Genomic DNA, 26,294 nt, shown 5'->3' on the forward strand with positions numbered 1-26,294 from the left:
AGTAATTTTTTTCCTGTTAATTTTTTTATCACCTGTCAATAGTTGCTAGAAGATCCTGTTTATTACTGGAATTGTTCCGTCAGTGGTTTTTTTTTTAATTTAGAATATAAATGATATACAATATTTTAATATCGAGCGAAATCCTAGTTGAATAAAACGTCTCTACCAAGTGCTTAAAGTTCAAATATATATTGTAAATGAAAAAAGATAGATAGCATACATGTATTAGGTTAATTTTTAAAATGTCTGCAATACTGTTTGATACATAAGTTGAGTAATAAATTGAAACTTTTATTATAGAAAATTGATAAACTTATAGTGATTACTTTCTATTTCTATTTTCTCGAGCGTGTTCTTACTACAGTTGTGCAGTTAAATATTGTATACTTTTTCTTTAGGTTCATTTTGGCAAACTAGGAACACAATGTAGAAACATATTAGACTTACTTTTCCTTTGATCTTTAATTCATTCGAAATTGAGATATATCCCATACTTTCATAATGGAATAAATAATTTTTCTTCATGAAATCTAAACATAACGAGCAAAAAATATTATCTTAAATGTTCATTGAAACCAAAACAAAGTGAAAACACCAGTCGGATCAGGTGTAAGCATTTCCTGACGAAATGTCACTTACATCGTATGTTCCTTATCATGATTGGGCAAACTGAAAACATAGAAAATAGAGTATAAAAATAGTTATATATAATAGACTACCGACGACATACACGAAAATATAGAAAAAGATAGATGTAATGACACTTGCTTCTTAATTCAATATTTTACTAGATATAAATATTTTATTTGCATGTCAAAGTAAAAAAGAGTGTCAATTTATTTTACACTTAACATGCTTCTTTATTTCTTTACGAAGGATTTCATTAGTCAAAATGTAGAATGCAAAATTGAAAATTATAAAATACAAATGGAAACGATCGAAGATTGCAACAACTGACAATTTAACACTTTCTATTTTAAGTTATGCACAAAAACTGATAATCTTTTTAATATGAAATATCAGCTTTGGTTCAGTATAAAGAGACTTGATGAAAGGATTTCCTAAAATCAATTGGCACTTCTGCCTCTCTCAACTGCATATAATTACTTCTAAGAAAAACATTCAGGGAAAATCCATACTCGTGTAAATTTTGCTTACAAGGATACAAATTTCAATTTATTACTCTGAACACTTTAGTTAGGCAAGAAAAATAACTCAATTTAAGATTTGTTATAATTTGGCACAAAGGAAAAGCTTAGAAAGCAGCCCATTCAAGATTTGTTTCAAGTGAATGTATCTTTATCTTCATGCAGTTTCAAAGTCAAATTCCACATGCTTGTACACATGTATTAAAATCAAAATGTTACTAAATTATTTACGACAAAATATTACCAATATTTCAACTGCTATTTTTTAATTGAATACATCATAATTTCAGACAAACAAAGCTTGTTTAACTATAATTCATAAAAAGTTTATATTTTGAAACAAATAAAGAACCACGAACGATAGTATTGTTCTCCCGCCTACCTCTAAGTCAATTTTCAAAAGTTAACAAATAAGAATGATTTTCAAAATTTTTATAGATAATTATATGAATTTTCATAAAACGTTACTTATTTGGGATATCAAAGAGAGATAAATCTATAATTTTGGCAAAACTTGTGTTTTTTACTATAGAAATCAACGGAAAACGGAAAATATTTTTAAAACATCTTTCCTCCCCATGAAACAAAAATTCCATTTTACAGGTAATATGGACTCTCATTTTACAAATTTATGCCAAAGCTTTTGGTGTTTCACGGGGGGGAACATATGTTTATAGACAAAAAACGAAAAAAATGCGGATTTTTCACCAATTTTAAAGCTATTTACAACTAAATAATTGTATTTTATTAATTAATATATGTTTTAATTATTTGCGTAAAACATAAGAAAAGATATTAGATACATTTTATCATATTTAAAACTATTTCAAAATATGGTGATCCTTGAAAGTTCGATTTCACTAGAAAATATCGTCTACCCCCCTTTTTTTCAAGAACTGGAATTAATGATAATTTACTATCTAGCACTGGAATTAGAATGATTAATCAATTACCATAGAACTGTTCTTTGTATTAAACAAAGATTTAATGGCCAGATTGCCATTAAAATTTAATGCAAAATGTAGGCGGGAATTCGTAGTTCTTAATGTTAATATAGGGAGCGTGCCGTTTTATTTATGAAAAATATTTCAAGTTAATGAAGTAATGAAAAACAAAATTGGTTTTGGTAAATAAAATGCAAATTTAGTTTAAAATGATACTTTATCACGGTATAATATAATGTTTAAAATATACTTTATCATGGTATAATATAAAGTTTAAAATATTTGAATTTATTAAAAGTATGTCGTATATTGCATATTACAATTTATTCTATTTGATGTCAATCCATAGTTGATCAAGAAAAGATATACATAAGATGGGTTATTTAAAAAAAAAAAATTCTTAAGAACTATTGCGCCAGAAATTAAAAGATGAAACATACGCGGGCACTTCCTGAAAAATAAGCTAAAATATATTTTTAAAAAAGGAAAGGAATCCAGAATTATTAAAATAATTAAAAAACCAATTATTTGTCAACATATAAAATATGTGTATCAAATTATATATGACGCCTGTATAAAGAAAAAAGATTTTTCCCCTCTTTTTTTATTTCTAACTACAAAGCCATATCAGTTATAATTGATATTTAAGCATCCCGACAATGTATACATTCAGAAATCACCTAAAATTAAGATGAAACATGGTAGGTGGTCACATTTTAATGGGAAAAGATGGTTGATATAATAACCTTGTCAACCAAAACAGTTTATCATTGAGTCAAATGCTGTCTGAATTTCTAATACTGATTGTTAGGTCATTATTAACACACTGAGTTGTCCACATATTTTTTCCGTTTTTTTTCTCGAACATAAAAAGGAGCAAACGGCAAGTGTGACCGGTCAGCTTGAGATGTTCACTCCTCCGTAGCACCTGATCTCTGTCTAATTTCCTCATTATTTATTCCTTTTCTATTATGCTTGTAAACATGTATAAAAATTGTAACTAAATTTACGACAAAATATTACTAATATTTCATCTGATATTTTTTAATAGAATACATCATAATTTGAAAAAAAAAAGCTTGTTTAACTATAATTCATAAAAAATTTTTAACAAATTAATCAATGTATATATAGGGAGTGTGTCGTTTTATCCGAGAAAAATATTCAGACAATGAAGTAATAAGAAAGAAAATCTGTTTTGGTAAGTCAGATGAGGAATCTCGAAAATAAAATGCAAATATAGTTTTAAAATACTTTATTGTGGTAAAATATATTGTTTAAAATACTTGAATTTATTAAAAATGATATTGCACAGTGCATATTACATTTTATTCTATTTGATGTCATAGTTGATCAAGAAAAGATAAAAATAAGATGGGGTTATTAAAAAAAAATTTTAAGAACCATTGCGCCAGAAAAGGTATTCATACGTGGATGCTTCCTAAAAAAGTTAAATTATGTATAAAAAACGAAAGGAGTAGAGAAATATCCAAAGAACTAAAGAACCAATGATTTTTTTGAAAATATAACAATGAGTGGTGTTTTTTTTTCATTATGGACTTCGGATAAGAGTTGACTGAATTCAAGGATTTAATTATATATATCACGCCTGTATACAGGAAAACAATTCTCTGTTCTATGTTGCTTTCTAACTGCAAGTCCATATTACTCATATTGATATTTAAGCATTCCAATGATGTCTATTCAGAAACCACTTAAAATTAAGATGGAACATTGTTAGGAAAAGATGACCTTGTCAACAAATACAATTTATCATTGAGTTAAATGGTGACTGACTATTTTCATACTGATTGTTAGTCCATTATTTACAAACTGAGTTGATTTTTCCTTTTTTCCCGAACATAACAAGGATCACATGGCGTACGTGACAGGTCGGCAGGGGATGCTTACTCCTCCATGACACCTGATCCCACCTCTGTGTTTTAAAGGTCCGTGGTTGTTTCGCTCCTATTTTGTATTGTTTAATGGACTTCTGAGCTCGAATGCTGTTCGTTAACTCCACATATTTCATATTAAGTTTTAGAAAGCCCATAAAGAAGAGAGGGGCATGGGTGAACGTTGTGGCGCATGAGCCCTTTTAAATTGAACAGGCACACAACTTTACAATTTTAATATTCCCTTTTGTTTTAAAGAAAAGATCAAGAAATTCTCCCCATTGTTTACCATTTATAGTGTTGATAACTGATGTTGATCAATTTTATTGTAAAAAAAAAAATTCATAAACAGCATTAAGAAATTCTTCCTTGCTGTTTTTTCTCAGGGTCGCATCGGAAGTTTATGTTAAAAAGGGTTTTTTTGGAATATCTGATACAGTATCTGAAGGCCTCAGACGATGTACTGAAGAACTATAATTATAGATACCACACTTCTATTTCAATTTCCTAATTAAATTCTTTTTTCATTTGGTACTGACGCCTATGTTTGGTTGTGTGAATACCATTTCCTAGTTACAAGTTCTATACAACCTACGAATATAGGAGCTTTGCAAACATATTTTTTATAGATAACGTTACATTGGTAAATTTACGGTGGGCTTTATAAACTTAGAATTTAAAAGAAATATAATACAAATTCTCTCTACCTGCATCTTCCAATCTTGGGTATCGAAAATATTAATTCCTTCTTGTGGGCTAAACGAAAATAATCAGTTTTAAGAAATACACCCTAATTTGTTAGAATTTTTCCAATAGCGATTTAAAAAATTAGCATGCGAAAAAAGTTTTCAAATATCAATATAAAATTTTGTGTATCCCATGATTCACATCATGTAAAATTTAGAAATATTGATATAAAAAAATTAATAGTAAAATCAAAAGCTCCAGACAACCATCAGTTTTTTATTAAATCGTTACGGTATTTCGTTGACCCGCGTTTAAATCGGCACTGCATGATTCTATAAGTCATCCTTTCCCACAAATGAAAATTTTTGCAATGCCATTCAAGTTTGAATAGTTTACAAGATACTGGTTGATGTAAAGTTATATGTTAACAAAGAAAAAAATTAAACTTTGCATCGTTTTACATGCAAAACCATTTACTACGTTAAATTAGCGATGCTGCTCCGGGTCGATGACATATGCATGTTTATCAATTTCGAAACTTTTATATTTATATGAAATTTTGCATAATTATTTTATACTTTCTTTATACAATGTTTGAATTTTATGAAATTATTAAAAATGTCATTGTCTCAATAATTTGTGTTACTTTGGTAAATTTACGGTGGGTTTTATAAACTTCATTTAGACATATAACACAAATTCTCTCCCTTCTTCCAATCTTGGGTATTATTAATTCCTTCTTGGGGCTGAACAAGTATCATGTTTAATAAATACACCCTAATTTGTTCCTTTTACCAAATCGATTTCATTAGCATACAGTTTTCAATATCAATATAAAACCCATGATTCACATCATGTAAAATTTAGAAATATTAAATACTTCTAAAATTCCCCAGTTTCCTGAAAGCAAGATAATCTATGAATAACAAGTGCGTGTTCTTAACGGTCTACAAGTAAATACAAAAGGAGGAAGAAGTTTCGATTTTTTTTCCTTTTTGTGGTGGTATCTTGTCATATTAATAATAGCTCCCACTGTCAGTATTGCAGAACCTAGTGTAAGTACAAAATTTATCTCTCCAATTCTCTCAAAGGCATGTCTTTTCACCACTCGCATTCTAATGTTGTAATATTTGAATGTTAATTATGAAGATATGTAGAAAATAATGTTAGTCCCTCAACGATATGTGTCAGAACAGTATAGATAGGATTCCTTATGTGACTTACACTGTATATTACTTTTTTGCTTTTAAAGAAATTTTTAACAACCCTCCCCCCTCCACACACACACACACACACACACACACACACCCTACTGTATGCACATGACCTGCCACAATATTTCACAGCATATAATTGAATAGATTATTTATTCCTAATCATCTTAACATTTAAGTGCAAAGCCATGCTACATCAAATTGTTTTTCTCAATCAGAATGGCAGTTTGGGTAACAACATTTGGGTCGCACATACCAGAAGGAGCAATGAGAGGTGGATTTGAGGCTGATGGTCGACCTCTCTTTATCGCTCGGGCACAGATTGAAGGAATCATGACGCCCGGAAAATGTGGATTTCACCTTCCTGGAGCGCTGTTCCCATTCGGCATGACAGAACAATCTTCCTATATGTACGAGGTGCTGGTCCATCCAACAAGAAGTCGCGATTTTTTCGACTGGCAGAGGGCTTCCGAAGGCAAGGTGCCGCCAAATGCTTACAAGACGGACAAAGACACGTATATTGGTAGAGCTTTCTACCAAGGAAATCTATTGCCAGGGAAAATTGCCACGGGACATCCTCACTGGTGTGCATACATTGGTTATAGAGGGAATGAAATTAGTACGAAGGATTATGAGGTTCTTTGTCAGTTAAAATAAAACTGTGCGAAAATTTATGAACGCTTTCATGAATTGATATTTGTAAAAGAATTAATGTTGTGTAGACAACAACACCAGTTTCTGTGAAATTATTTAAATTGAGGGGTATTTTTAGTGGAAGGAAAAAATATTTGCCTCGAGGGTATTTGATATTGTGGTTTAAGAACAACTAAATTGTATTTTGAAATTTTAATATTTCTTATAAATTCCAGGATTTTTTCATGAAAACATTAATAATTGAACTCCTAAAAAATTTGTGATTTCACAGTTTCCTCATAATTGAAATGCAGTTAGTTTTTAAGCATCGTTTAAGGAGGAAGAGCCAGTAAGATGAGGAAAAAAAATGGACAATAAATATTTCCCATAGTTTATAAAGAACGAGGGCGCTTTTGATTGGCATTTGGCAGGAATCTGGGCGTAATTGAAAAGTGAAAATTTTATTGACATGTCACATGAAATTTTATAATTTTTTTAATTTATCGGATTCCTGTGCAACAGGAAAGGAAAATATTTTCCCGAAATTAAGCTTTCGTTTGCTAAAAAAATAACTTGAAAATTGGCCAAATCAGACATTTGGTACAAAATGGTACATTTTTGAACACGTTTTTCTTAAATTTTTCTATCTCTGGGTCTTCTCTCCATGATTTTGAAACGTTATTTTTGTGTATTTTAATTCAAAGAAACGAATACACTTTTTTAAAAAATGGAGAGAAGACCCAGAGACCACGAAAAATTAACTTTTTCCAAAAAATCCAAATGTGTGAATGTGGTGCTTCTTTGTCCTTTTAAAATCAACTCTATTCATGTAGCGGTGATAGCTCAGTAAGTTGGGCCCATGTTCAGTACACTCGAAGCGGAAAGTTTTTGGTTCGAGCCTGGCAAAGGGCGTTATTTTTTTCATGCAAACAACCATTTATTTTGTCTGTTTCGTTTTATGTACTGATGTATTAAAATTTTGAATTAGATAAATTTTGGTTCAGTTTGGTTCTCGAGCAAAATCAATTTTAATCTTCTAATCTATAATGTACATGAACAAGTATTATGCATCTATGCATTAAATATTTTAGGTGTTTATTTTTTGTGAAACATTACTAATGTTATTGTAACCCCTAGGAAAAACGGACATAAATGTTAAAATTTCACAAGGTCTTTCAAACTAAATGAAAAAACCTATGGACGTGTTCGTAAAATCTGACCAGCTATGTTCAGCCAACCAAATCATGGACATTTAAACCATAAATGTTTCGTACAAATGATTCCTGCAGATCACTCGCCAAATGCGCCCATCTTCTTACTGGTTCAGTTAGTATGTCCTCCTTATCCTATTATAGCTGTTCTCTCATCAAATTTCTTGAACTTTTTAAGATATTTCACTGAAAAAATATATATAATTGAAGTTTAACCTCTTTATCTTATCAGATCCTTTAAAAAATATATAGGCAAAGATCTCAACAGTATTTTTTACGAATTCATTATACCAGTTCTATTATAGACGAAATGACCCAATGAAGAAACACAATCTGTTACTGGGTCAAATGCTGAATGATGATTTGTTATTTTGTTATTGCCACGTCATTATGTACACACTGAAATTTCTACAGATTTTCCCGTTCCCCGAATTATAAGCTCACGGTACACTACTCGATCCATGGCACCTGATTAAATCTTATCCCACCTCTGGTCTTTTTGTTCTTGTTTGCTCTGCTCCAAATTTGTATTTTTGAAATGGACTTTCAGCTTTAAACCTCATCATCCAGTCACACCCGTCGGTGCTCCTGTGAATAGGAAAATCCCTAAACAATTCAGTTTGTAAATTATAGCCTAACAATTACAATGTAGTATGAAAAACATCCATTAGCATTGGGCTTAATGATAGATATTTGCTGAAAAGGTCATTGCATAGACCATAGAATTTGCAAAATGATTACTTTAAACGAGTCTGTTCATATTCTTGTTCCATAAATTTGTTTGTCATTTACTTACCTCGTTTAAAAATGTTCGTGAGTTGAACATGCTCTTGTATATATCAAACAATTGAGAAATAATTACCCCGAATTTAGATTATTAGGGTATATTGCTACATATCTAAGGGAAGTTGACGATTGAAAAGTTGAAGTCATTATATTTATCAGAAAACTTGATTGCTAGGTTATCATTAACGTCTTTTCATAGTAAAATATCCAGATATGATGCACATAACTATGTGTCGGTTTTAATTCAAGTTCACGGGGATATATAGTGTCAACGTACGAGTGAAAATAACTATTGTTAATAGATTATACGTCGTCTTCGAACACCTAGAAATCGAGTTGAAGATCATCGCTATTGACTAAGTCCTCTTTCCTTGGCGGAAATTCGTAGAGATAACTTGTGCCATATCTATCCTTACACCTGTTTAGTGTGAATTCTATGCAGATTGATCTCAACAAAATTAATCTTTTTTGCTCTTTCCTTCTTTTTATTTCTAAATGTTTACATTCAGTCTAATTTTCCTTATGAAATCCGTAAGAAATCTACGACGTTCAAATTTCTATATCACAAAGGGAAACCTTGTCAGCGCGCGTTAGAATACACAGTAGGAACTATATGCATTTTCAATACTCTCGGAACACCAAAATGTAAAATGTTTTATTTCAATTTAATGAAAAACTACACCCCTGAAAAATTAACGTAAAATTAACGTAATGTGCGTTAGAAATTAATTTGTCACTTTTTCCTCGTAATGTTTGCGTTATTTAACTTTGCAACGTCATTTAACGTCATTTGACGTCACACACGACTCTTACACCTATTTCCCACGGCAGTTTTGAAGGGCGCTAAATTCACATTTAAGATTAACGAAATAAGCAATTATGAAGAAGGAAAATTAGAGAATGTAAATATAAGCATTGAATTCATATTTTTGGATGCTAACGCGCGGTATTCAATTTATCGGCACGGCCAGGTGTGTTATAGGACCGAAGACATCCAAAAATATGAATTCAATGCTTAAATGAACACCTAGTATGTCTTTTTTCTAAAAAAAAAAAAAGAAAAGAAAAGAAAAAAAAGAAAAGAAAATAGATGTTTTAAAACAGGCGCTTGTTTGGTATTCAGATGAACCCTACTTATTTTTACCAAACGGTACCTGATTCAATTTAAGCCAAACCCACTTCAAGCCAGTACTTTATCAATACATCGATCAATTAACCCTGCTTTAATAAGACATCTTCGCTTCTAGCAGTTTATTCCTTTAAATTTTAAGAATTTAGATTGGATACAAGAACTTCCGGTTATTGGTGTAGTGTAGGATGAAACCAGGTGCTTCACAAAATCAGAAGTCCCTGGTTTAACCATGCACTATCTATAAATAACCGGAAGTTCTACTGTCTGTCCCATCTGACATGTCTAAAGTTTTATCATGTCGTAAGGTAATTTTCGAGGAATAAATAAGTGTTTTACAATGAAGAGAATTGATCAAAGACGTCTTGAACGATATGTTAGAAAAGAGGGAAGTCTCTAGAAGTGAGATATATCTTATTGAAGCAGTTAATGAATGATGAATTGATAAAAATACTGGCTTGGAGTGGGTGTGGCTGAAATTGAGTTTGGTGGTACCTTGTACTGAAAATAAGTAGGAATGCCCTGTACACGAAAGAAATGTCTCTGTTTCAAACACAAGCTTTGAAAATCTTTTTGACATGAAACTTTGAATTTCATGATAATTGATAAATTTTAACAAGGAATTAGGTTCAGACTGTAAATTGTTTCTAGATTTAGTAAATATTTGCATTTTGTGTACGTCTGAAAAGATGCAGTTATCCATTTATACAAATTTATTTTCAGGCCTCATGACAGAAATGAGAAAATCATTAGAAATATATTACTATAATTAAATGAAAATATAAAAATTAAAAAAAAAAGAGAGAAAGAAATGTGCTTTTCAAATGACCCACACCTGCTTTGTTATTTTATGTTTTCCCTTCCCGAAATGCATAGTTTTGAACGGACCAAATCATCAAATTATAATTGAAATATGTTGAATTACAGATTTAAAAATTACGATGTTTTCTCTCCTACTTGATATATTTTCCCTTTCTTTTTTATCCAACTCTTTCCTATTTCATTCATATATCATCTTTATGTTACATATAAATTATATACCTCTGACCAGTTGTATATATAATGTATATAATTTTGTTATTTGAACCCCATTTATCAATCGTGGTTTGGGTGAATAAAATGAACACGAACTTGAACAAATGAAGTTGAACATTGATACACTGTAATTGCTTGAATCTTTATCCATTAGATACATGAAATAATAATTCCTCCTCTTGTATTCAAGCACAAAACAGGGAACATATAACTAGGAATTTCCTTTAATGCTATAAAAAGCATGATATTTTTGAATTATTTTGCTATTTTGTCTCTGGAAAACTCAAAGACATTTGTTGTTTATCAATAAATCATTTGTAAAAGAAGGAAATAACCCAAATTATAAAAATATGCAACTTTTTATTTGCAATCTTAAAATTTTCTGCATCTGTTCATACACTGGTCATTTGAAGGTCTGTATCATTTTCTTTTGAGATTTTGATTTTTTTTCTTGAAAGTTTTGAATTTTTAATGTCTTATTTTAACCGCGTATTAGAATACCCTAGTTTACCAAAAGTTAAAGTACAAAACGATACTCATAAAATTCATAGTGGCAATCTCATTTACTGAATTTATTTTAATTAATTACTCACATTTATAATATCTATACTTTACTTAAAAATTGTTTTGTGTGTACAAAGTTTCAATTCATAATTATAATGTGTACACTTGTTGTTCGTTCATTTCTATGTATTCTTAACAGGCACTTTTTTCGGAAATAAATTTAACCCATAGTATCAGATCAAGTTACCCCAAGTACCATCCAACTTTTCTAGGTTTCCAACTTTTAATCCAAGTTTGGAAGAAAATCTTTATTACTAATGGTGCTTTCATTTTAAGTTTTGTACACATGGTCCTGTACTTTTGTAAATTTTGAAATATTTCCCCTATTTTCGTACATTTGACCCCCTCCCGCAAACACACGGCTATAGTTCTTGAAAAATTAAATTCTACCACAGACATGCTGCTAGCAATTTAACTGATGTCCATTTGACATTCTCAATTTATATACTTCTATTGTTAGTATATTATTTTTTTTTTCAAATTTCAGTATGGCAGTTTGGGTTACAACAACCGGGTCAAACATACCAGAGGGGGCAATAAGGGGTGGATATGAGGCGGATGGGAAACCACTTTTTATTGCCCGAGCACAAATTGAAGGCGTCATGACGCCTGGAAAATGTGGAAATCACCTTCCTGGAGCTCATATTCCATATGGCATGAAGGAACAAATCTTCAAACAGTACGAAGTGTTGGTTCATCCCTCGGGTAATCCTGGATTTTTAGATTGGCAGAAGGTTTCTAACGGCAACGTGCCACCGAATGCCTATAGGACCGACAATGATACGTATGTTGGGAGAGCTTTCTACCAGGGGAGTTTAGTGCCAGGGAAAGTTGCTTCTTCTGAGCCTCACAAGTGTGCATACATCGGTCACGGGGGCCAAGAAATCAGTGTAAAGGAATGTGAGGTTCTGTGTCAGATGAAATAATTTGGGAACAATATTCTGATTTCGTGAAAGTATAAAAATAAATTTCGAAGGAATAAAAATGAACTTGATATCTATTGAAAAGCAGAGTAAAAATAATACATAGTAAAAATTCTTGTACATTATAAAAAGAATCAAGTTTTTATAAAATTTAAGCTTTGAATTTGAAATAAGCAAAAACACTAATGTAGATAAAAGTTTATAGATTTTTTCCATTTTAACTTGAAGTTTTTAGGTTCTGGAAAAGTGAAAGAAAGATGATGTTTATCTTCTTTTTGTCATTATAACCTTTCTTAATATAAGTACAAAGATGGAATAGAAAGTTAGTGAATCAGAGGCCCTCATGATAGAGTTATTACTACGTGCAACATATCTTCCAAACCATTTCTGTTCGTGAAAAGAGAAAAAACAATACATATTGTTTTAAAGTAGATTTAAAAGTGAATAAAATCTCAAGTTCAAGGTCATGGTGTGAGGGCAACTGTTACTTACAAAGTTCTTTCAATAAGCAACATAATGTTCAAAAATCGTTTTTTTCCCATTTACCCTGAAAATGACTGAAAGAGCATCTGATGTCATAGGAGGAATTATGATAGAGTATACACTTTATTGAATGATATGATTAAAAATGTGAAGTGAAAAGAAGGAAATACACTGTAAAATTAAAACAATACAAATAAGGAGCAGAAAAAACACGGATTTCCAAATAAACCTGAGGCAGGATCAGGTGTCATGGAGAAAAAACATCCCCTATTGACCGGTCTCACCCACTTTAAACTCCTTGCACAGGCACTTGACGTTTTTAACCTTTTCCTTTCATAAATAAAAATATCCCTTGTACTATAATAATAGTATATGGGGATATTTTTATTTATGAAAAGAAAGGTTAAAACGTCAAGCGCCTGTGTCTCCTTGTCATGATCGAGTAACTGATCTGTAAATTCTACGTCACAGTCCATATCAATCTTCAATATATTGAGTGGGAATTCAGTCTGAAAAATCAATTTCAATGCAGCTATATATATATTTAAATTTCCCCTGTTTCCTTATCGCTAATTTAGAACAGGGAATACAATATTGGAAATTTTGGATCAGAGATTATTGAAACGATATATTTTAAGTACATTTTGCTAAATTTGTCTCTACTTCTGTCTAAATCTAATATATTATTTCCTTCAGTGATTAAAATCGTGTAAAAAAAATACTGGTATATATCTTTATTATTTCGGTATAGGAGGAAATATCATAAATTCCATTTAACATTGACACTCAAAACTAGTGATTTTAAATTAACATTCCTACATATTTTTTTTCGCGCTTGTTTTGTACAAACCCTTGTCCATCGATAGGTATGTATTTTTTTTTATTTTGATTAACACCAAACAGAGGTGAACAAGGATCTACGTATCTTAGTGTCGTATTTACATACAATTTTTTATCATTATGATTAACTCACAAATACCATAAAATTAGCAGAAGAAGCCATTATTATGGCGCACGATTCCATAATATTTAAGTTTGATGGAAGTGTACTTATTTTTAACTTCTATACTTCTTGATGGAGGAACTTGAAAAATTAGCTCACAGTACATAATTATTCAGTAATGATCAATGCTAGCGATTGAATGTATGGATATTAAAATATTTTTTCCTCTTGAAATTAATGTTCCACCTATTAACAATATTAAGCAGAACTCTTCTTAAGGTTCAGTTTTTAAAAAGATAAACTGGAATTATATATTCGGGATGTAGAAAGATAAATTTTTAATATAGTGTTACATTAGCAAGTTATTATTTTATCATAAATTTACACATTCACGTGAACTACTAGTATCTTCCTGTTATATAAATACTACAAAAGAGGAAACTATAGCTCAGCCATAATTGTACAGGATACAGCAAAATCCTGTTTGTAAAATTATCAGTAATATTTAAATTTTCATATTTTTTTTTTCGCTATATAAATTAAGCATAGAATAATATTTTATTTTATTATTTAGTTAATATAAAGACTACTCTAAATATTAACGTTTTCATAATTATACCTGAGCTTGAAGGCTCAAGTGAGCTTTTCTGTAATCACCATTTTGTCCGTCGTCCGTCCGTCTGTCCGTCCGTAAACTTTTCACATTTTCGCCACTTTCTTCTCAAGAACCAATGGGCGCAAATTGAAGGCATCAAACTTGGTACAAAGATATCCTTAGGGGAAGGGGAGTTTAAATGTAAAGAGAGGGCTGATCAGCCAGTACAAGGTGTTGAGATAATCTACAAAAGACAAAAATTGGGTGGGGTCATTTAAAAATCTTCTTCTCAAGAACCACTGGGCCAGGAAAGCTGAAACTTATATGGAAGCATCTTTGGATAGTATAGATATTAAATTGTTAAAATCATGACCCCTCGGGGGCAGGGCGGGGCAACAATAGGAAATCCAAATTTCACATAGAAATTTATAGAACAAATTTTTAAAAATCTTCTTCTGTAAGTTTATTTCACTGGGCTTTCAAATGACTGCATATTATTTCTTGTGGATAAAATCCTTGAATAAAAAGTGTGTTAGATATTAAATTGTTAAAACCAAAAATTTCGGGGGTACAAAGTGGCCACATTTCATAGGAATTCCAAGTTTTACATAGAATGTAAAGAACAAATCTTTAAAAATCTTCTTCTCAAGAACCACAGGGCCAGATGAAATTGCTGAAACTTATGTGGAAAAATTCCTTGGGTATTGTCAATTTTAAATTGTTAAAACCATGGAGCTCCGGGGTTGCGTGGCCACAATAGGGAATTCAAGTTTTACATAGAAATGTATAGATACAAATTTTAATTATCTTATTGGCATAAACCACTGGGCATTTTTTTTAGCAAAGTAAAAATCTTGGAAGCATTCTGGGGTAGTGTAGAATAATTGTTGCAAAAATTGGTGCTTGCGTTTCCTTTATGGTTTTTTAAGTTTTACATAGAAATATATTGATCAAATCTTTAAAAATATCTTCTCAAGAACCACTGGGACAGGAAATAAACTGTTATATTATTAACACACTGAATTTGTTCAGTAATATTAAATTTTATGAAATAACACTACGGGTGTGACCGGGGCCACAATGGTATGCCAATTCTTTACATAGATATATTTAGGAAAAATGTTTTAGGAATTTTTTTCTCAGTTTTTCTGCTGTTTCAAGGAAATTTTGACTTGATTATGTGTAAGCATCCTTATTTAGGAATATTCAATTTTATCATAAAGGGTAGGCTTCTTGCCAAAATATGGGAATCCAAGTTTTACATAGACTAAAATTCACACAAAAATTTATAACATTCCTTACATTTACAAAAACACTTGGTCAAAAGCTGAAACTTATGTGAAAGCAATTTCTTGCTATGTAGATTTACAGTATTAAAATCATGAAGGGGATAGGGGGGATGATAGGTATAGCAAGAGGGTAAATCGGGTAAAGAAGTCCATAAAACAAGTTACAAAATAAGAGCATGAGCAAACATGGGCCTCTTGTTATAATTATACTGCTGTGCTTGAACAGAATGGCAGTCTGGGTAACCACCACCGGATGTCACATTCCTGAAGGAGCGATACGAGCAGGGTACGAGGCAGACGGTCGGCCACTTTTTATTGCCCTGGCGCAAATTGAAGGCATCATGACGCCTGGTAAATGTGGCTATCACTTACCGGGAGCCCATATTCCGTACGGATGTAAAGAGAGGATTATTAGCCAGTACGAGGTGTTGGTCCATCCGACAAACGCCTCGGGCTTTTTTGATTGGCAGCGTGCTTCCGGCGGAAATGTTCCTGATACTGCGTTCAAGACTGACAAGGAGACTTATATTGGTCGGGCTCACCATTCGGGGAGCCTTATTCCGTGTAAGATTGCTACAGGGTACCAACATAAATGTGCTTACATGAGTTATGGCGGGAAAGAACATAACACAAAGGACTATGAGGTGCTCTGCACAATCAAATAATTGTAACAAAAAATTCAACTAGTTTCAGAAAGCAATATTGTTCTATATAGGTGTTTATTTCATTCGTACTTTCAAATGACTAGCATATGATTTTTTGAATTAAAAAGTGTGTTATCGATATTCAAATAAACCAAAAATTTCAGTACAAAGTGCTACACATCGTAAGTTTCCAACGATCATATTTGACAATGTAGAAGAAAGAAAAGAGTGAAATACTTTACTCACATCCTCTGCATAGATGAAATTGCTCAGGATAACGTGCAATGATCTATCTGAAAAATTCCAGTCAAAATTGTCAATTTCTGCAACGGCAAAAAATATGGAGCTCCGGAAAACCAATGTTTTGTCCTCATGGTAATTTTGATTGCGTTCAGAAAATGCATCGAATATTGGATGGTTCGTAATTATTTTATCGGCATAAACAAAACCTGCATTTTTGTTATCTATTGTACAGTTTTGAATCTTTTAGCATCCTTTAGAGAGAATAATGTTTGCAAAATTTGGTGCTTGCGTTTCCTCTATGGTTTTTGTAGGTTGTATAGTCGATACAATGATCTTGTCAGCAAATACGTTAACAAGTACTATCTATCATTAAGTTGTTTGTTGACACGTTTTTCATATTAATTGTGAGGTCTTTATTAACACACTGAATTTCTTCATGAATTATTCCGTTTAATGATAAGAAGCACTACGGGTGTGACCAGTCGACATTGTATGCCTTCTCCTCGTAGCACCTGATGCCACCTCTGGTGATTTGAGGTCCGTGTTTATTCTGCTCCCATTTTTCTGCTGTTTCAATGGAATTTTGGACTTGATTATCGTTTGTTTCATTCTTATTTAAGGAATGTTTCACAGTTTTACAGACTTGTCGCGTAGGCATATTTCATAAAGTGCTGTAGTGCTTCTTGAAAAATATGCCTACGTGCAAGTCTTGTGTGATTCACAAACTAATACTTCACACAAAACTTTATAACATTCCTTACATTTACATTTGACATGTCTAAAAGCACCAAAAATATACTCAATGTTTGAATTTCCCGCTGCCCTATGTTGTTACATTTTTACTAACGTAGAAGGATATGGAGATAACGATCGGTATTCAATGTCAAAGTCCATAAAACAATACAAAATAGGAGCAGAGCAAACACGGACCTCGGAAACATCAGAGGTGCCATGGAAGAGTGAGCATCCCCTGCTGACCGGTCACACCCGCCGTGTGCTCCTTGTCATGATCGGGAAATAACGCAAAAATCCGTAACAATTAGTATGAAAAACGTCAGTCAGCATTTGATTCAATGATAAATTGTATTTGCTGACAATGTCATTATATCGACCATAGAACTTACGAAATGATGCCGTTAAATGGGACTGCTGATACTCTTGTTTCATCAACTTGCTTGTCAATAATCGTTTATAAGATTGGATAAAATAGTGGAAGAAATGAACATTTTCACTGACACGGCAGGATCTATAGGTTTTGCTGGAGTAATGAAGAGTGTTTTGCCAAAATAACTGAAAGACATTCAAATATATTAGTAGCTCTTTACAATTATGGTTTTGGTAAATATTGATATTTTTGGTGATAACAAACCATTTTCAGCATCGGCAGAGTCCATGATTGTTAATTTTATTATAAATCAAGTCAGAATTTGAATTAATAATACCGTGCAGGAAGGTCAAATAATTGATTATGTGAAGCAATTTGAAACTTTTTCGGGACCCTGCATCTCCAGTCATGTGCTCTTCTGACTGAGATTGACGACGGATTTTCCGTTATTTCCCGATCATGACAAGAAGCACACGGCGGGTGTGACCGATTGGCAGGGGATGCTAAATTTTCCAAGGCACCTGATCATACCTCTGATGTTTTGGAGGTCCGTGTTTGCTCTGCTCCTATTTTGTATTGAATTTTATTAAGCTTTTAGAAACTAAAAATATACTGGCGTTATTTCCATATGTTTCATTGAACAAACAACGTTTGTGAGATATTGTGACGTCATAATGCCTCTGCACGCACACTGACTCTCCGATGAATACATACATGAATGTCTTCTAATTATAATCCAGTGAATATGTAGTGTTAGGAACTGCTTGCCTTTATATAGATTACTGGTATACAGGGACTCTTTATAGACTCTATGTTAAAATGCTTTAGCCGATTAGCTGTCTAGCTCCTTTTCAATGTCATGACGCCACCAACATTACTTCTGAACTGTAAATGATTAATGACCATAAAAGCACAAGACCAATCATTCAAAAATGATGGGCAGGATTAAATTTTGCATATGTGACAACTACAAAGTCAAATTTTCTGAGTGTTAGTACCACAAAAAGGGTCTTGAGAAAGTGAAATCTTGTTATCTATGATACTTGATAAATCTTTTTGGAATCTTCAAATACAAAATGTAAGCCTGTTTCTTCCAAACAGATTTCCGTGTTCTCTTTTTTTTAACCCTTTTCAGACCACCTGAATATTGGTTTATTACTTTTGACTTGTTTTGATTAAGCCCCATTTCAACTGTTGTGCAATCAAATTCTGTTTAAAAGTCATTAAGTTGCTAACAAGCTTTTGTTACGTAAAATTCCTGCTAAGCGGATTTGATTATTTTTCACCCCATTCCATAGTACGCAAACTATTGATTGATAGATAAACAAGTCGGTTTTAAAGAGTCTAGATTTTTTTTACTTTTCACAATCTATATTTTCAATCAACACTTGGTGTGTGAATATGCAATTTGTGTCTGCAGATAAATCTATTTTGCAAATTCAATCAATTTAAAAGAACTTGTTTAAATATAAGTTTGTTTAAATTTTGACAATGCCTTTTATATCTGATGTATTAGGCGTGAATATATCTGGTATTGTCTCCACCAAGCTTTAACTATTGTCTACAAATGTTAACAAAAAAATCCAGCAATTCCCATTTTTATACTGTAAAATGGTTCGTCACACTCACTTAATTTTAATTCAATCTCCGACTGTTCCTCGGATAAATAAACACTCCTTATCCCTCTGTTATACACAACACGATTATTTTCCTATCGGCATTATTCATATGGGGTATACCTTAGCAGTGATAATTTCCTACCATGAAATTTAGTGTGTATTTACACTGCAAAAGGTAATGGAACTTAGGGGAACAAAACCTGGGAAATGTTGAATAAATACGGCATACCTTTTTTATTGACATAAATTGTGTAAAGATATGCGAAAGAGATTATTGATTGTGCAACAGTTTGAATGCCAAAATAAAATCGGATGCCATTACTGATAATTTAAAAAATCTATCGCCTTAACATCCAATGGTGGCAAAAAGGTAAGGATCTCTCTCTCTCTCTCTCTCTCTCTCTCTCTCTCTCTCTCTCTCTCTCTCTCTCTCTCTGATAGATTAAGGACATACGCAACGTACCTTACCTACTGATAATTTTTCAAGGTATTCTTAATTTAAGGTTATAGTGATATCAGATGTTCAAAGACAAAAAATCAGCATGCATTACCAGGTGTTTTTGAAAGATAAAAATTAATGAAAAGTTTTGGATTATACAAAGAAAAATATGTAAAGAATACTACACATATATTATAGATGTTTCTTTTGTCCAAAATTGTTTTTGAATATGTGTACAATACCATAACGTTGAAATCAAAATATAACACACAGTTCCTTGAAGAATTAGAACTCTTCAGCCCCATGGAAAAAGACAATAAAGTTCAAACTACGTTGCGTATGACTTTGAGTGCTGATCCAGATTTTTTGTATTCAGGGAGGATGTCGAGGTCGATTTTAAAAAAGGACTGTCAGCGCTTCTTCAGGGCAGGAATCCTCGTTCTCAAACAAGGAACATCACTGCTGCAGATGCTTCTCGATCTTCAGCTTCATCAAATGCATGTCTCTCTCGGGGAACTTCTATCTCAATATCACCATGAACTTTTTCACTCATGGCAGAAAAGTCCTTGTTGTGCTTGCCCAACCCAAAAGGCCTCTTACTTTTCTGGCTTTTTACTAAAACAACAATACGAAGATTTGTTTGATTTTGTTCCAAAGCATGATCGCGACTGTAGAAATATTAAGACATCTGTACATGGCCTGTGCAGCTGTCGGTATGAAGTTATAAATGGCATAACCGCCAAAAGTCTTGATATCATTGTAACGTCTATGCTTCTCCTTAATTTGGAATGTTTTCACTTTGATGATGACGTCATTGAGGCGATCTCTGAGCTACGGAGACTTAGAAATGAGATAGTTGCCAAAGGTTCCACAATGAGTTTTACAGAAGATGAGTTCACTTTGTTCTGGAATAGAGCTAATCCCTCTATAACGAAAATTGCCAAAGAAATTTCTGATCAATTTCTTAAGCAAACAGTTGAAAACATCCGGGTTCTAAAGGATGAACCTCTTCATCTATATTCAGCCATGGTTGTCATTACCACAATACGTCACGGTAACCAAAGAGAGTTGGCATTTCTAAAGGTAATGCTACATACTGCATGAAACACATGTTTAAACTCCCTCCAAGTAATAAAAAAGAAAATACTACCAGAAATTGGATAATTGTCAAATTACACTATATATTTTTCAGGACTTGGAACATGCACAGAGATTGCTGAGCGACAGGCGTCAAGGTGAACTTTTACCAATGCTGAACTTTGGTTTAGAAGTAGTCTGTTCAACATTTGGACTTTCTAACCCTGCTCTTAAGGTATTGCTTTCCTAGCGATATTGCTTTAAAATTATTTCCACCCCAAAGCATGTATCTGTCATCTCATACCATTTACTTTTGAGGATTCGTTGGTGTTTGCCAAACTATTGGGTCATAATCATGTCGCAGGTACTTTTATTTTCATTTATGTACTAACTTCAATATTGCTATAGGAAATGCAGAATTCTAAATTCCTGTTGCATAATGGGAAGACCATGGACCTTATCAAAACTTTCTCCAGTCCTTGGATGAAAAAGCTGATAAAATCTAGGCTCTTGGTTCAAGAACAGACTGAGATCTGGCTCGAAGAATTGTGGGCTGCAGACCCTCTAAGTAAGTCAAGTGGTTAATGAATAAATGTGTTTTTAGTAATTTCATTCAATACACATTTATGTTTCAAACATATGTTTTAGGACCAAAGACAAATTCAAATTTAGGATTCATATCGTGCGGTAAAAACATCATATTGTCCAACGATCGCCGACATGCAGTATGGAACTTTATAGAATCGGAAGGTGTGACATTCAGTAGTAGAGCGATGAATCACTTAGAGCATGCGCATCTTGAAATCATGGGGAGTGGGGAGGTTGCTGTTGGTGTATTGGAAAGTGATCCGATGATTCAAAGGCAACGGTTATCTTCTTTTTCTGCATGTCCCGAGTTTAAGACTGCCATTGTAGTGAAAACATTCGAGTCCTCGAGCCTAGTAAAGATGGTTCGGGATGTTGACGAGTTAGTGATTTATTGTGACAAGCAACGATATGTGTTATACATTGAGCAAGGGAAAAGGGTGTGGCTTGTGTTTTGCCTACGATTTGGAGATGTGAAGATTGAACTACGTGAGTAAAATTTGAACCAAAAAAGGTGCTTGTTAGAAAGATTATTTGAAACCAAATACTATCAGTTAATTAAAATTTTATTCAGTTCTTTAGCTTAAGTTGGCAACGCTTAATTCAAATGACTTTTTTAATATACTATAAACTTTAATTATTTTAGACTCATCAGCAAATCATGCAATGAAGTTTCATGACGTCATGGGAAGCAATGTACAGGCAACTGGAGGAAACAAACGTCTGCTCTGTCTAAAACATGTCAATTCGCAATCCGTGTGTCGTCTGAGCAGGCGAATCCATTATGGTGAGGAGGTCACTCTATTCATTAGACAAGAGAAACCTACCAATGTTCATGCCATTCCATGCTACATTCTTATAGGCATCAGTGCAGACGGACTCCATAACGGGTCCCTACATGACGATCAACCATTCACTTCCGCATCACGTTCGTGGCTCATAAAAAGGAAATTAGAAGAGTTAGAATGTATTGGAAAGATCCAAGTTTGTGTGTCTATGAATGGATTACTGAAATTTGTTACCTCTAAAGGCTCAACTTTAACAGTGCAACTTAGTGAAAGTGAAAAAAAGATGGGTGTTGCGGTGGTTTTCGAATTATTTCGGACAGAACTTGAAATCGTTAACTATAAAATTAAACAATAAAACATTGTTTTAATTAATATCTTCCAATGTACGTTAAAAACATTGTGATAAGTCTACTCAAGATTTCATTTTAGTAATTTTTTCTTTTTCTTTCATTGTGACACTATTAAGATTATTTTCCTGTGATTTGAAAATACATGTATACAGTTTTGTACATATTTTTTAAAGTATAAACCTGTAGATGAAGAGGGTGAACATAACGAACAGTGATCGATCTCTATAATTCTATATGCTGTACAATTTAAATTTAACAACAGGGCATAAACACGAACTCCTGGAAGTTCTAGAGGTGGGATCAGGAGGAGTAAACATCCTCTGTTGACTGGCCACATCCACTGTGAGCCTATATGTTGATCATCAACTTTTTTTTCAAAAAATCAGAGAAGAGATTAATTTATCTCGTTTAAGTGTGAAATGTTCTATACGTAAAGCATGTCGTTGTTGATATTCTTGTTTCATCAACTTTTTTTCAACGGAGAGATATAAACCCCATATGCAAATGATGATAATATTACTGCATAAGTAAGGAGTTGATGATTCAAAAATAAAGTCATTGCGTTTATCATAAAACTTTGTTGTTAGATTGCAATTAACTAATAAAATATCCAAATATGAAACAAATGTACCATACTCCATGGTATCTTTTATTTCAAGCTCTCTGGGATAGATGGTGTCGACATATGAATGGAAGTAACTTGATTGTTAATGCGTCGTCGAAATATCTATATGTTGAGTTGAAGGTCAGAAAATAATTTATTCTTCTCATATATGTATGTTTTGAAGAAGCTATTGTTAATTTAATGATGCGTCATCGATATAAATTTCTAGTTAATGGTCACATCAAGCGTTTTCTTCTCATGTAGAAGTTATTGCATTTATATGTATTTCGTCTAACATAATCTTTTTTTTTAACTTATTCCTAATAAAAACGCTGGAAAATGTAAATACCAGAGAAGATCGTTAGAACAGGCTTCCTAAGTTAAGATTATTGATTGCGTCTAAAACCAAAACCTAATTCTTTTGTAAATAAAAATAAAGTTATTAAACGGGGACATCCACAATTCTTCAGTGTTAGATACGCTTATCAAATATGTAGTAAAGGTTGCTGCTCCATTGAATCACATCTCTCATTTTTTTTATGGACCACCATAAAAAAAAATATTCGATAGATGTGATTCAATGGCGCAGAAACATGGTCTATTCAATATCTCTCAGAAGTCTGTAGAGTCTTGTGGATTTTTCAAATTTCCAACTCTACTTAGAGTAATTTCTAAACGAAGAGGGGTAATATATTTCAAAAGGACAAAATTAAAATAGAAAGATTTTCTATCGTTCTCGTTTAGATTTTCCTGCGATTTCCTTTTCAGGGTTTTGAACGTCGCATTGATCTCTTTTGGTCTTGCATTTCTCTCTAATGAAATATAAAGATAACGATCAATATCCAAGATCGAAAGTCCATTCAAACAATAAAAATCAGTAGCAGAGAAAACACGTACCTTTAAAACATCAACATATATTAAAATAAATTCTGAGAAAATTCAACGTTAACTTGTATTATAAATATAATAAAACATACTAAATGAGTCTTACATATTATGTTATATATAAAGACGATTATTGCTGTGACAGCGAAAAACAATACAGTTTTTATCTCTCAATTATTTTGTGACCTGATTCAACTTTTTATTTCTTCTTTGGCTTGAATCTGCCTTTTTTCTTTTTTTTTTATTGAAATGGTCAGGAAAAGGCAGGAATGCGTTGGGTTGCTTATCTTATTACTTCACGGAAAAAAAAAATATTTGCTTAATGTAGATTTAAGTTTACTCTACAAATATGGGTCTTTTGAGAGATGCACCAATTTTTACAGTCGAAATTCAATTTTGTTATGTACGGAGGTACGGAATTGATGATCTTTAAGGAAAAAACCCTAAAAGTGGCTAAAGGTATTGTTAGGGGCAGTAGCAGGATGATAGGGGGCAGAAAAGGATGGTTTAGATACCTTAATTATTTGTGAGGGGTTGCAGTGGCGGATCCATAAATCTTGAAAAGAGGGGACAGATCTGTCTGGGGTCGGGGTAGGGGCCCACAGCCACATCCAAAAAATTGATTATTAAATCTTAATTAAGGTCTTCCGTTTCCAACGGAAGACCTTCTACTGATTCTGAAGATTAAGATTATTCTTATTATTCTTTTTTTTGTTTTCTTCCTAGACGCCAACTTTGAAGCCTCATATCTCACTCATTTCTCAATGGATTTTGCTCAAATTTTCAGACATTATAGATGGTAATAAACTCTATCAGAATGTTGTCGATAATTTCAAAAAGTCACTTCCGGTTTTGAGTTATTTCCCTTTAAACAAAAAATTATAGGCTTTCATTTCCAGACAAAGGCTCAGAGACCACTAGAGCTGGAGCAGAAATTTTACTGGTTTTAGATAACAGAAGGATTGAAGTTGTGCACATCGGTTTTTGTTTTTCGATTTCTCTATTCAAAATGGCGCTATACAGGGGTCAAAAAATAGAACGCCTAAAAGAGCGAAAATTTACACATGTTTTCCTTTTTATCTTGAAAACTAAAAATATTTTGTTAAGACATGTTGAACAAAAGTTATGCATAATTGCAATGGCTTTCATTTAATACTATAGAAAAGGGGCTGGCCCCTAAAATTAGGGATCTCTGGAGCTTGAAAGTTTTTGCTTTATAACTCAAAAACGGTAAATATTTCGATCTAGATCTTACGAGCAAAATTGTTCTTTAACACCTTTTTGATCTGATGAGAATGTTTATTTGTTCGAATATACCGGGCTTATTGCATAATATGCAGTCGAAAGCAGGTCAGGTAAACATGTAGCGTTTTTATTCGGCAAGTAAATCTGACCTCATCATGTGTATAACTTGCTGTAAATAATATACCCTACGGTATTTTATGTTGATTTTCTTCAAAATAAGGTTTTAAACGTGTTTTATGATTAACTATTAAATCATTTATTACAACTAGTTTTTCTATTTTTCTTTATTTAATTAGTTTTATAGTGAACACGTCTTTAAAAGCGGAAGATATAAAATCTTTCTACGTTTATCATTGTAACAAACTATATAATTAATCTTAAACTTTATACATTGAATAATTCACGATCATTAGTTGTATACATTTTACGATCCCCATGTTCATCGAGATGTTTTACAGTTATGTAATCAAAGCCGCGAATCCCACGCTGTCGATCTAGGTCACGAGTGTACCAGGCACCTGTGGACATAAACAAAGCAAGTGTTTGTGATTGTATTAGACCATTGTGTAGAAAAACCTAACAATTAATAGAAAACTGTGTTTTTAATTACATCGCGATTCAATAAGATTATTTTACCCATCTTTCATATTTAATCGTAATTCCAAACACTGGTGCATAAAATCATTTTGAACTGTGTTCGCTTTCTTTGGCCTGTTCTCGCAAAATATAAAAAAAAATATAACTTTATTCTGTGTTAATGTATTTTATTTCAATTGTAATTGAGAAGGGGCTTCGGCAAATAATTATAATTAGTGATGGATAGTGATAGGTAATATTGTATATGTATGTTTTATTTTTACCATGATCACTCTTTTGTTTCTCCATTTATCGGGGTATCATTTTTTTAAAGATTAAATAAACATTGAACATAAAAAGTACTTTATAATATACTATTATTCACGTATTTGTAATACCGGTATAGCAAACAGGTTATATCCAGCTTTGTCGCTTTGTGTCTAAAGTTGTGTTGCCCGGTCCTCGTTTACAAGCACGTGGTTGCAGAGAACAGTGGGTATATATGAAAATCCATTGTGTACTCCGATAGTTACAAATGGAAAATTGGGTTTGAAATATGTCATTTCTTTCATATCATTTAATTTCACTCTATTTCAGCTTGTTTAAATCAATCGTAATCGCTTGTACATTTATTCATTGTAAGTTTTATGTATTT

At 32.4% G+C, this 26,294-nt stretch overlaps 4 protein-coding genes across 5 annotated transcripts; all 4 read left to right on the forward strand.

Annotated features, from left to right (window-relative positions):
* The first annotated feature begins 5,678 nt into the window (after window positions 1-5,678).
* LOC134228983 (uncharacterized) lies at window positions 5,679-6,558 on the forward strand. The gene is made up of 2 exons (XM_062710688.1): window positions 5,679-5,729; window positions 6,107-6,558. Exon 2 carries the CDS (start codon window positions 6,108-6,110, stop codon window positions 6,543-6,545), a length of 438 nt encoding a protein of 145 aa, XP_062566672.1. The 5' UTR covers window positions 5,679-5,729; window position 6,107; the 3' UTR covers window positions 6,546-6,558.
* A 4,400-nt stretch (window positions 6,559-10,958) lies between these two features.
* Window positions 10,959-12,215, forward strand: LOC134228965 (uncharacterized). The gene is made up of 2 exons (XM_062710665.1): window positions 10,959-11,095; window positions 11,734-12,215. Exon 2 carries the CDS (start codon window positions 11,735-11,737, stop codon window positions 12,170-12,172), a length of 438 nt encoding a protein of 145 aa, XP_062566649.1. The 5' UTR covers window positions 10,959-11,095; window position 11,734; the 3' UTR covers window positions 12,173-12,215.
* A 1,173-nt stretch (window positions 12,216-13,388) lies between these two features.
* LOC134228966 (uncharacterized) lies at window positions 13,389-16,293 on the forward strand. Its single transcript, XM_062710666.1, has 2 exons — window positions 13,389-13,518; window positions 15,706-16,293. The coding sequence occupies exon 2, from the start codon at window positions 15,707-15,709 to the stop codon at window positions 16,142-16,144; it is 438 nt and encodes a 145-aa protein (XP_062566650.1). The 5' UTR covers window positions 13,389-13,518; window position 15,706; the 3' UTR covers window positions 16,145-16,293.
* A 2,937-nt stretch (window positions 16,294-19,230) lies between these two features.
* Window positions 19,231-22,430, forward strand: LOC134228967 (uncharacterized). 2 transcript variants are annotated; one of them, XM_062710668.1, is made up of 6 exons: window positions 19,231-19,460; window positions 19,906-20,612; window positions 20,722-20,841; window positions 21,015-21,174; window positions 21,255-21,680; window positions 21,838-22,430. In XM_062710668.1, exons 2-6 carry the CDS (start codon window positions 19,911-19,913, stop codon window positions 22,332-22,334), a joined length of 1,905 nt encoding a protein of 634 aa, XP_062566652.1. In that variant the 5' UTR covers window positions 19,231-19,460; window positions 19,906-19,910; the 3' UTR covers window positions 22,335-22,430. The 2 variants fall into 2 exon arrangements, with proteins under 2 accessions (XP_062566652.1, XP_062566651.1); XM_062710667.1 differs by lacking the exon at window positions 19,231-19,460 and having other exon boundaries at window positions 19,844-20,612.
* The last annotated feature ends 3,864 nt before the right edge of the window (window positions 22,431-26,294 follow it).

Source organism: Saccostrea cucullata, unplaced genomic scaffold (assembly GCF_032062105.1).
Source record: "Saccostrea cucullata isolate Sc308-1 unplaced genomic scaffold, CSIRO_AGI_Scuc_v1 ctg59, whole genome shotgun sequence".
Lineage (NCBI taxonomy): Eukaryota > Metazoa > Mollusca > Bivalvia > Ostreida > Ostreidae > Saccostrea > Saccostrea cuccullata.

Excerpts from the sequence above, each read along its gene's own strand:
- LOC134228983 (XM_062710688.1), top strand. The coding sequence starts at position 6,108 with ATGGCAGTTTGGGTAACAACATTTGGGTCGCACATACCAGAAGGAGCA.
- LOC134228965 (XM_062710665.1), top strand. The coding sequence starts at position 11,735 with ATGGCAGTTTGGGTTACAACAACCGGGTCAAACATACCAGAGGGGGCA.
- LOC134228966 (XM_062710666.1), top strand. The coding sequence starts at position 15,707 with ATGGCAGTCTGGGTAACCACCACCGGATGTCACATTCCTGAAGGAGCG.
- LOC134228967 (XM_062710667.1), top strand. The coding sequence starts at position 19,869 with ATGACTTTGAGTGCTGATCCAGATTTTTTGTATTCAGGGAGGATGTCG. Across the intron at positions 20,842-21,014 it reads TTTCTAACCCTGCTCTTAAG|GAAATGCAGAATTCTAAATT; the intron begins GTATTGCTTTCC and ends ATATTGCTATAG. Across the intron at positions 21,175-21,254 it reads GTGGGCTGCAGACCCTCTAA|GACCAAAGACAAATTCAAAT; the intron begins GTAAGTCAAGTG and ends CATATGTTTTAG.